The sequence below is a fragment of the Manacus candei genome, unplaced genomic scaffold (assembly GCF_025592945.1).
Source record: "Manacus candei isolate 608988 ecotype Guabito, Panama unplaced genomic scaffold, ASM2559294v1 h1tg000060l, whole genome shotgun sequence".
Classification (NCBI taxonomy): Eukaryota; Metazoa; Chordata; class Aves; order Passeriformes; family Pipridae; genus Manacus; species Manacus candei.
Genome location: NW_026138108.1, coordinates 8,596,644 through 8,608,701, shown reverse-complemented (window position 1 = coordinate 8,608,701; position 12,058 = coordinate 8,596,644). Strand labels below are relative to the sequence as shown.

Below are 12,058 nucleotides of genomic sequence, written 5' to 3'. Positions count from 1 at the left end.
TTTTATTTAAAAGAATAAAATGATTACTTTTGTTAATAACTAATCAAGAAGTATTTAAAAAAAATAAAAAAGGTCAGGGATGATGAAAATGCCCTGTACTACGGAGATGCCTGGCTGCAAACCTACCACTGCACACACAAGGTTTTCAGCACTGCAAAGCTGTGCTCATTGCACAGCCACCACACTGTAATTCTGTTTCAGAACATGATTAATACCTCAAAATAACAGCTTATATTTCTCTGGTCAACTGTCAGATAATACGCTAGTAAGACAGCACAGACTTAATTCAGAAGGAAATTGAATCCTCTGTGGGACAGCTCAGGCAAGTGAACATCTGTGAAGATCCACCCTCATTTTCTCTAGCCTCATCCGCTGCTAAGGTGCAACAAAAATAAAACCTCTTTTGGGTCCATCCCCAGGGGTATAACTGCAGTAAAACTGGAAAGAAAAGACAAGACAGTAAAGCAGAAGAAAAACAAAAAGGAATACAAAGGAGAGGACTTGAAAGAGATGGGAGTAAACAAACTGTCTTCCTAAGCTTGCTGTATTTTTAAAGGGGTATTTCCTGCACTAACACCTTTACAGACTGAAGGATGAGAATATGGATTTGGTTAAAAAAAGGCTCATCTAGCGGCCCTAAAAGTCTCCTATGATATCCAGAGGGTGTCTAAAAAGCATCAAGGAAAAGGTAAAGTTCACAGTCACAGGACAAACAAGATGTCAGAGATAGCATGGAGCATGCTGGCGGCTCTCAGGGAACATCAGAGAGGGGACTTCACTGTAAACATCTAATTCTAGAAACTTCACATCTTCCGACAATCCAATAAGAAACATCCCTCCTACACCTGGGTGAGCAAAAGATAGAGAGTGGCTCATTGACGTCAGTAATCCAATTCCCTAAAACATGCTGGATAACACTCCTTGTTTCCTCAGCAATGTTCTGTGTCTTCCGTTATGAGATTATTTTTCTTTTGAAATCCATCGATCAGAATACTCATAAGCCCATCTGGGGCCTGGATGGAGAGCACGAGGCTGTAGTTAAATGTCAGGCCACAAGACTGTAACTAAAACAAAGCTGAGCTCAAATTTAAACAATCAGTATCACTCCAGCAAGATCTTCCCCTGGTACCTGGGCTCTCTTCGCTCCATCTGGCAAAGCCAGGCAGTGAGACTGCCCTCATGCACAGCATTCAGGTGAAGGTGAATTTTAAGTCAGACTAAGAAGCATTTAAGAACAGTCTCATCATACCACAGCCAGCAGGATCTGAGTACATATTTAAATAGTCCACTGCACAGGGATGGGGTTTTCAGTAGTCCCCCCACCCGCAAAAAGAGTTATAACTGATAAACCTGCTGTAACTTACACACAGATTAACTTAACAGTGCCTAAGTTATAATGGTGCATAAGTTATAACTTCTAGACCTCATGCGTGGACAAAATTGACAGTACTTGTGGACAGAATCCAAGTAACAATAGAAAACTTTTTGCATAATTTCTGCACTATTTTAAAAGATTGAATCTGAGATATTTCAGAAAAGGCTCATTAAAGGGCTTTAGTATTGTTCTCTGCTAAATAATCTGTTTTATTACTCCCTCTCTCAGTGCCTATTCTTATCCAAGTCACCTACCCTGACTTGCCAACTACCTACACAAGAGTGGTGAAGAGAAACTTAGTAAAAAAAAATGGATTCTTGATATTTTCAATGCTGACGTATATTATTTATTTTACCATACACAGAATTCAGAATTTGTGTACAGCTACACTGTGACTGAGAAAACATCAAAAAGGTAAACTCAGGCATTACAGCTGTAGAAAACAGCAATAATTGGCAAAGAAGCCAGATCTGCAAACAGACTCAGGCCCCCATGCCACTGCTGGAGCATTATACTGCTACTGGAGGCACAAGCACTGAGGCTTCTCAGTACATAGGAACAATAAGAGCATAAAAACACCAGCAGCTGCTCTCTCTGACAAAGTCTGGGCCAAACAACCAGCCATGAAGGTAACAGATAAGATTGCAAACTAAGATTCTTTGCAATGTTGTTCTTGGCACGATTCATAAGAACCACAGGAAAAGGATTTAGGTACATATTTCAAAGCGTGCAGAGGGTCCCACAGTTCAGTGAGGGCAAGGTGTAAGCAAAGAGAGATTTTTACCAGAAAGATAATTGTCAGTGTCAGAAAAATCAAGCTGAGTCAAAGATAAAATGCATGGCTTCCTCTGTCAAGAGGGTTTAGCAAGACAAATTACATTTTAAAACAACCTACTAGTCCACACAGATTTCCTAATGAATGAATCAAATGTACATGAAGACATTACAGTGAACAAAACAGAGTTTGGTCACCACATTTGAGCTCCAGTTGCCCTCCCAGGCACATTTGGGATGCCTGCCTGGGAGGATGCCTGTTGGACAAATCTTGGCTTTGTTTCCTCGGGGGCACAAGAGTGGCTGCAGGCAGCACCGCCTGTTGCCTTACTGGCAGCCAAGAGCTGATGCCCAGGGGAGACAGTAAATATCAGGAAAATATCACCACCTTCCTTCCCAGCCTCATGAGCAAAAAGCAGTGTGTTTGCACTTAATGATACCATATCTGAGCTGATGTATTTAATAATCCCTGTAGTCAGACTGAAGCACAACTCTATGAGTTTAAAAAAAAATAAATAAATAGCGGTGATTTAGCCTCAGCTCTTTTGCAAAGAGCAGCCCAGCTACACCAGAAGCTGATGGGAGTAGTGCACCCTCACATAAGGTATAAAGCAGTCATTGACAAAAGCAGTATAATATTGTATAGTTGCCCATTATTTTTCCTAACAGAAAGCAAATAACATCTGTGTGATACAACTCCTTCCAAATACAAGCGGACATTAGGAGCAAAAGCACTGGCTTTAAACAACTCTGGAACATTAAATCTCAGCTCTCATTTAAGGCTAGTTCTTGTTTTTTATTCAAAGTTCCTTTTCCTGCAATATATACACCTGCATTCCAAGCACGAGTAAATTGCCTTGGATCTCAGTACACCCATCGCTTCGGGAATCATTTTTCATTTGCAAAAGGATGAATGAAAATAGCCCAGAGCCTGATATGAACATCTTTGACTGTAGTATTCAACATCCCATACTCCTCAAGTTAATCCTCTTACTGTGATTAGCAAAAGAACAGAAGGGTTGTAAGGAGGGACTTAAGTGGGCTTTGGCCTCAGCCTGGGTTCATAGCCCAGACTGGCTCTTGTGCTTCCTGTGTGAGCAGCCCAAACTGAATTTCAAAATCCTCACTAATTAAATACATTCAGGGGATTTCTAGGAAGGTGATAAATAAAATAAAGCATGACAGAGAGGAAAAAAGAGTTTGTATGGCCCATGCTGAAGGCGAAAGGAGTGAAATTTGAGGTGGAAAAATGTTGCAGAGTGTCTGTGCACACCAAAGAATACGTGGGAAGGAAACCACAACAGCCTTCAGCATCCCAGGCAAAATCACAGCTTCCCAGAGAAGATAACACTTATCTATCAGTGTCTGGATTTTAGATCTGCTGAAGCACAGTATGTCATGCAAGGAAAGCTACTGCCAAACCCTCTAAGCTTCTGTTCACTCCATACGCTGGAGCCTAGCTCCAGTCCCACTGTTTTCCAGCTCCCTCTCAATATTTATTATTCACTTGTTGCTAGTAAGACAAGGCTACAAACTATTCATTACTTAAAAGGCTTTTTCTTGTTTTCACCAGAAATCTGCACTGTGCAAGTTGGCTCTTCTGAGATTTACTTAGACCCACCTAATTAAAACCAACCAAACGCACTGACCACACACATCATTCTTGGTTCCCAACATCGCTTCACATGTGCATAAAAATGAAGACACTTGCTCCAGGATATTTAATAATGAACAGCTCCCAGCTTCCATACTGGCCCCTCTCTTCATTTTCTTCTTTATTTATTTGCACCTTCCTACCAAAAAGTCTTTTCAGGTCTGAGTGTACTGTTTCATGATCCAGATGATAACTTAATTCTGAAAACTGGTTCAAAACTACTAGACCCTGTTACAAAGCCTAAGTTTCATTATTCTTCCTAAAACTAGCCAAATTATTCTAAAAAGCAGAGTCCTTCTTTTGTTCCACCTAATACATAAAGAAATACAATGGAAGGATGAACAAACTTCAGTTGGGAAAGCCCATGCAGTCACACTTCAACAGTATTGCACTAAAAAAGAACAAAATTCAAGAGAGGAGAAAAGTAAAATTGTGGTTTTATTTTAGAAATCTGAACATCCTGCAGACAGGCCAAACAGTCAGTGTGGAGCCAGCCTCTTGTGGACTGGCTATCAGATTGATATCCCCTGCTGAGTCCCTCCAGGCTGCTTCCTTACAAAGCCTTCCTCAGAAAGCAGAGCTGGCCCAGCTCTCTGGGAGCACCTTTCACCAACCAGGCAAATTTTCTTGAGTTTTGGTAGGATTTTAGGTTACAGCTCTGCAAAACAACCTGTGAGAGCATACGTAGAAAAGCCACGTTAAGCACATTAAGGAATTGGCTTTGATACTTCAGGCGTCCCAGCAGAAGATGTTTGAATAGGATTTTCGAGTAGGATTTTAAAGCTGAAAAAGTTAAACTTCAAGAATTATGTTTTAAAGGATTGCCTGCAAACTCTGCAAAGACAAGAGTGAACCTAGGTAAGCTTGCACACAATTACCCAAGAACAAATCAATAGTTTAACATTAATATCAATGTCATCAGAGCCTGTAGGGGCTATGAGGAAATGTTCCATCCTTCAAAACAGCTGCTTGTGTTGACAGGCAGTAAAAATGCACAGCATGAAGGAGGAGGGTGCTGGTGGTGCATGAAATGGTGAAATTTCAAAACAAACTGGACTGTTTCTGAAGCAGAAGAGCACTGTCTCTAGTTTAGCAGCATCTAAGTATGACTAGAAGATTATTGCTACACATCCTGTCTCCCTAAGGACCCACAAATTGGTGGATGAATTTGAACTGACACATTTACCCGACCAACAAGCAATTGTATGTTTGACAGAGTGTGACAGTTTGTCAGCTACACGACCAAAACACATCACAGCCCCAGTAGAATAAAAATAACCAAACATGCAACTCAGGAAGCTTACAAAAACAAAGAAATAATCTTATTTTTTCAAGCAAGCTGACTTACCTGGATGATCATTTATGTAGTGGACTTCTAGAGACAAATTGCAACTGAAAAAAATACTTTTAAAATTGATTTTGAGCTGATTTGTTGACAGGTTACACTTGGAAGACCTGCACTCCTCTGAGAGCATCTTTGTTTTCTTAACAGCTCTTGGAATCTTCCCCTGTTCTGACCTCAGCATTCAAGCATTTCAGATATATCCAACATCTGTCTCTTCTACAAATAGAGGTGACTGCCAGCAGAACTCAGCCCAGTCATCTGCAAGGCTCATGAGATACTAATTTTTCACAGACAGAGGAATAAACAAAACTCAACAGGTTTATTTTTATTTGCTGGTGTGTGGCACTTATGGATATCCAGGGCACTAGGGACCTTTTCCCATGAGAGCAGTGAGCCCTTCTCCTTGCAGGCTCCACTTCCTGGGATGTCTCTGAAAGGGGCAGTACCCCATGCCTGCTGGAAGGGTTGTGCTTGCCACTAGCCCAGAGCACAAAGCCAAAAGCAATGGACTTTCGGGGTGCTGCAAAGAGCTGCCACCCCTGTTTCAGCCTCTTCTAGAAAGTGATGGTTGTGGATATACTGATACAAAGAGATGCTTGTTAACCTGGTGAACACGACTGGATGAGGCAGTGGTTTTAGCCCAGTTATATGACATTTGACATGAACCAACCCACCCTACCTGCTTTTGCACAGCAAAAAATAAGATCAGCTTTGGCCTTTGCAGAGAACAGAATGAACCGAATATTATTTTTTTTCTCTTCTTGCAGAAACATCCCCTAAAATCAGTGATGAACAAGCTTCCCCAGACCCCATCAACCTGCCACAGCCACGTGCACTGGCACTTGCTGGCTGCATATGCAGCACCTGCCACAAGCCACTGTGTCAACAGCCAGGATGGCTCTTCTCTCCTGGTTCATTTCTGAAGCGGAAAACCCTCTCTGCTGGTGTTCAGCCACGAACATTAATCCTCAGACTTCTATTAGAAGTGACATTTACACTAATCATATACCGGAGAAAGAAGAGGTTTTCTTTTCTATTACAATGCAGATCATGAGCGACATGGCTGGTTTTTCTTTAAGATGCAATCTAACGCTGAAAGCTGCAGCGAGAGCACAAACAGTATCTAGTAGCTCAGAGCTGCAACGTTCCATCTTTCCTTGCATTGTGCACATATTCAGGCACAGCAGAGACTGACAATTGTGTGCCCCAGCACTGCAGGCGAGGCACTTAGTGTGTCTTTTAGACATGGTAACAAAAGGGATTCACACAGGGCATGAGATAAGACCACAGAACAGGGGAAAAGTGCTAATAAGGGATGGCAGAGCAGAATTTCTTGTGGCATATCACATGCCATTCTCTTCATGGCCAGTTACACTCTTTTCTTATTGCCCCATCTATCCTGAAGAAATGCTTGAGTTGCCTTTATAGTTCAAGAGACAATCTGAATGCAGATTTTAAGCACAAAGCTTTACAGAGGTTTTGGAACTTTTATAGAGGTCTACAACTGTACTGACAAAAGATGTGTATATTTTGTGCCTGTTTTTATTGTAAGCTGATTTAAGTCTCTTAAGTAATTCTCTCTTTCTTACTGTAAATTCTTAACTAATTGGTTATATATTGTGGATTAAATGATGACCAGCTGTAGTACTGACTTTCCTTTAATTACCCTTCACTCTCATTGCTGAGCTGCTGGTCACGATATTTGCTGCTTCAAACACCAACCATAGAATCATTTGTGTTGAAAATGACCTCATCAAGTCCAACCATGAGTCCACCACTAAACCATGTCCCTAAGTGCCACATATACACTTCTTTTAAATACTTCCAGGGATGAAGACAGCCACTTCCCTGGGTAGCCTGTTCCAGTGCTTGCAATCATTTCAGGGAAGAAATTCTTGCATTCATTAGGCATGTAATGCTGTACATGATCCAAGTAGGTTTAAAATATTTTCTCAGGTTACTTTTATTTAAGAAGCTTTAAAATTTCTTCTTCGGTGAAGTGGGAGCCGAAGTTTCTTCTCCCACACCTCTCTGTCAGGCTGTCACAAGCCACCATGCAGTCTCTGGAGAATTCATACACTCCAAGGATGTGCTACAAACCAACACGAAATGTTCATCCTGAGCACGGGAGGATGCACATGAACACACCTGCAGATCCTTCCTAGTGTTTTGACTTGAGCAAGGAAACATCGTTCCCATACTCTAGGTTCTCCTTTGCAGTTGAAATTAAGATACTTTGTTGTGAAAGAAAAATAGAAAACCTATTTCCAGCAAACAAAATGCACGATGTTTATAAACTTATAAGGATTTATGTATCTGTTACATGAATGTTTTATTCTGGTTTCACTTGAGGGCTGGCTGATTCTACCCCACCTTTTGTCCCATAGAACAAATTCCACTCCTTGTCCCCCCAGGGGCTTTGTCCAATGACTACAGCTATAAAGGTACCTATTCCAGGAGGAAACACCTGAAGACACAAGATGGCACAGGAGAAAAGTGTGGCTTTGCTGTAACTGGAGAGAGGATCTGCTCTTTGCTGTAGCCAAAGTGCACTCCCTGCAGCAAGCCTAGGAAGGTTAGACCTGTACATTCTTCAGGATTCTACAGATGCTAATTCAAAGAAGAGAAGTAAGTTTCCCTAAGACAGTTTTTTTGGATGAAGTTTGGAGGCCAATTCTTATTTACTCATTGATGACAGCATGTCCCAGAAAAATCAAGGCAGAAGAGTTTAAAAATCTTCAAAAACAAAGATCTAAGATCGGAACCCTCCAACACCATGACCCAAATACTCCCTCAGAGCTTTTCAACACAGGATAAAAAAAGAAAAAGGAGAAATAGCAGCTTCAAAAGGAAGTCACAAACAACACTGATATCCAGAACAGACCAAAGATACAGATCAATAGAAAAAAGTTTCGAGCTGTCTCCAACAGTTGAAAGATCCTGAGAGTAGGTTTCCAAAAATATACTTGCAAATGCTAATGGATAAAACCTGTATCAATCACAATGCAGTAATCAGTGAATCTAGGATGGCTGCACTAAAGCCCTCCAGGAAAGAAATTAAAAAAAAATAAGTATGGAGACAAAGCAAAGAGGATAGGGGAGAAAAACTATGAATGTATTGATCTCAGGAAGAAATGTGAGAAAGGAGAGACAAAACTGCTTTTATGGATTCCACTGCTGTTTTTTTGTTGTGACTTGTTGGTTTGGTGGGTTGTTTTGTGAAAAAAAAAAGCAACACTACCATCTTTGTTCATGTATAGGTATAATGTGCAGGTTACCCATTCCTTCTGCTGTAAAGTTTCCTGTTGCTCCTGAAGAAGTCCTTCTGGACTAGCTATTCAGTTGTGACCCTCCTCATAAGAGCTGTGCATAGTCCACTGACCCATGGAAAGACCTTGCAAAATCAGGCAGAATCACTGCTTCCTTGCACAGCTTTTCTACATGTAGACTGCAGATTCCCAGTCTGCAGTATTTGACCATATATTTGATTTCAAATTGGTCTTCTGTGCCCATGGGTTGACTGAATTCTCCACACTTTCCTAAATTGTGCCTTCCCAGAGATCGAATTCAACTATATCCATGGTATCAGAGCTCCATCTGACACCATGAGCCTTCATAAACACCATTTTGACCTCAGTGGTCAAATTTGGGTGGTGGTGTGGAGGGTTAATTATTTGTCAATCTGGTCTCCAGCTGCTGTGTATGCTACAAAGGACTCAGGTGGCTCAGCTCATGGGAATAGCTCTTCAGTCTTAGAGCAGTCAAAACCTATTCTCCATTTTCACTTTCCCATTATATTAACAGCTCTTCTCTCTGAGCTTTCATTTCCACCCAGGTGTGATGGGTAAAACCTCCACTTGCCACCTCCATTTCCAGAGAGCACCAGCACAAGGACGCTTTTGAATACCCCATCTTCTGCTTCTCACTCCACTCCTGACACCAGATGTTTTCAGTAACTGCTCAGCTACGAGTTGCCTGGGGGAACTCAGCTTCACACAGCATTCATGTCCTACCTGCTCAGTGCTGGGTACCACCAGCAACTGCTCCAGCACAGAGTAGAGCCCCTTCAAAGAACAGTTCTATGTATACAGACCATGAACTCCCACAGGAGTATACCAAACCCAAAGAGAGTACTACATGGAGGCTCTCAAGCCCACATGGATGACATCTGAAATCAGTGAACTGGGATAGATAAATGCTTCCTGAAGACATTGATAGGGAAACACTCTGCTACTCCATGTGCAGCATCCCCAAGAGTGAAGCACTGCATGACTCTTGGACAAAGCTGATGGGAAGCAGCAAAAGTCCTGATGGCAAATAACATTATTTAGCTTTACTAACAAAACTCCTACAACACACAAAACTGGAGCTCAGCTTTCACGAAATCTTGCAGTAACTTCATGTTCCAGTCCAAGTACATATGGAGTCATGGGAAGGTCTCAGCCTGTGGTGGCTTGGTGTGAGCCTGCAGGACAGAAAGGCAGCCTGTGCCCAGCCAGAGGCTTTGGAATGCACCACAGGTGCTCCAAGATGCTCAAAACAATAACCTCTTATTTCCTTCCCTTCCTGGCAGAAAGTTCCCCCAAACCTCTGCCACTGCTCAGTGAGACCAAAGCTGGGGCAGGGGACATGTCCCAAAGGCAAACATCAGCCACCAGGGTTTGGGGTACAAGAGAGTTAGATCCTCCTTCTGCAACAGGGCTGGGCACAAGAGGGGTGTGGCAGGGCAGGCCCAGTGTGTGAGACCAACTCTGCACCATTTTTCAGAAGGGAAGGCCGTGAGTAAAAGCAGCAATTCACTCCTCAGCCTCCCAGCACTGCAATATATATATATACATATAGTACACAGGTACCAGTTCATGGAGCTTGGCTTTATTAGGAAAAGTTTCAAAATCTGGAAACTGGCCACCAAAAAACCAGCCTGGGCACTGAAATGTTCCATTTCTCCCCCCAGATGAAATACAAAAGTCTAGCAGGGTGGACACATGAGTGTAACATGTTCCTAGGTACAAGGCTGATAAACAGTCATGAAGACTGAAAACTGGAAAAATAGATTGCAAGCAATACATAAGGTCAAATCACAGTGCAGTAGCACTAGGAGAAGACATCCAAGAGGAGTTTGTGTGAAATTTCTGGATTCACTGTAGGTTTGAGATACCAAAACTGCTGCAAACTTGGGCTGCATGGGACAGACTGAATACTACAGGATCTCACTGCTGGCATCAGATGGAAAACATTCTCTTTGTGGGACAATATATGCATAAAAGCACAGCTTGTTGTATAACTCAGTTTTACATATACATAAACATATACACTTTTTTTTTTAAGGACACTGTTCCATTGCCACCACTGTATGAATCTGTAAATTTTCTGCTGAGGCAGTAGGACTGCACTGAAAATGAGTGATACTCTCTAGATGCACATATAAACAATATACACCCACGCACCCAGGGAGCATGAGCAACACCAAATACCTGTTCAAGCACTAAAAACCACTTCCATGGGCATTTCTTCAGGATATCATGGTGGCCTGTGGGAATGATTCAGTGAGATCCTAACACTGCTCATGCTTAGCATCTGGTTCCCTTTCAGATGTAACATTTACACAGACAAAAAGTAAAAAAAAAAAAGAATATGAAGTTTGTACCTTTTTTTTTTTAATCCAGGCTTGAAGAACCTGTCAGTCACAGCCATGAATCACATAAAAACAAAACTAATGCTACAATAAATTTCTGTTTCCCTTAAGAGAAAAAACACAGATGCTGATATGAAACACGGTGGGAATATTGCAACTGTCTCACTGAGACACTGAATTCAAACCTGTCAGCTCTGTGGTACACAGGTTGTACACAGTGTTGGCTTGAAAATATCACTCTTCAGCCACATCCTGGCTCCCTGCTGTCTCCATTCCCCAAGGTTCAGCTTATAAGGTAGAAAACGTGTAGGCACCAGCTTCGAGCAGCAGTTCCTACAGACCACCTTTCAGAAGTCTGGGTGACTGCTGAGGTGATCGTTGCGTCTCAGTGCCCTGCTCAGAGGAGAGAGACAGGAAACCTGTGCATTCAGGGCTGGGAGCACCCCCAGTGCAGCCACACAGGGTGAAACTACCACCCTGATTTCCAGACAAACACCTGCCAAACAACAGCAAACGCCGCTGCTCGAGTTCCTGGGAACCCAGGGTGTCTCAAGTGTATTTCAGACTGTTAAAGCATTAGTAAAGGGTTTTGCTTCCCTGAAGAGGGCTCTCCGCCTCAGTTTATATAAACAACGTGATGGTTTTACAATATCAGGAAGCGGAAAAAAAAAAGAAAACAACAAACCAAAACAAGACAGACGATACCTGTTGTAACTCCATCTACTGTAAGACATGTTCCTGTTGCTGCTGACACTATCCATCTCCGGCTCAGCTACAGCACTCCCAGCATTGCTCGTCTCCCGCAGGCACCGGCTGCTGGGCTTGGAATTCAAACACCTTTCTGCAGACGGGCCCGCCGTGGGGATGCGAGCAGACGCCTCCGGCCTTCCGCGGCAGGACCGAAATTCACCGCGGAGCAGCGGCTTCGCATCCAGCTCTGGATGCTCGGAGCAAACCACTGTCAGCGCAGGGAGGGAGGGAGGGATGAAGAGAGGGGGAGGCTCCTGGGGTCCCTGCCGAGGGGACCCGGCGGCAGGATGCTCTCAGCCGCCCGGCAGACACGAAGACGCTCAGGTAATAAACTGGAGCAAGGGTGCTAAGCTGCTTAAGAGATATTCAGCGAGCCTGTGCTGAGGAGTGCAGCAGCTTGTGCGCCTCCTGCTCCAGCACACACGCCTTATTTATTTATTTATTCTGGTTGCCACAGATACGGGTCCAGCGCTCTGACATCAGCCGCCTCCCACCCACCACCGGTCCTTGGGTCTCGCCAACATG

At 43.0% G+C, this 12,058-nt stretch overlaps 1 protein-coding gene across 5 annotated transcripts in view; it reads right to left on the bottom strand.

Annotated features, from left to right (window-relative positions):
• Positions 1 to 11,654, bottom strand: part of TUB (TUB bipartite transcription factor) — a 154,990-nt gene extending 143,336 nt beyond the window's left edge. For 2 of the 5 annotated variants that reach the window (XM_051804253.1, XM_051804255.1), the window contains exon 1: positions 11,489 to 11,653. In XM_051804253.1, the coding sequence (XP_051660213.1) occupies positions 11,489 to 11,544 (56 nt within the window). In that variant the 5' untranslated portion in view covers positions 11,545 to 11,653. Of the gene's footprint in view, positions 1 to 11,488 lie in introns of all 5 variants that reach the window. The other 3 variants (XM_051804254.1, XM_051804256.1, XM_051804257.1) reach the window with 3 other exon arrangements.
• Positions 11,655 to 12,058: the final 404 nt, after the last annotated feature.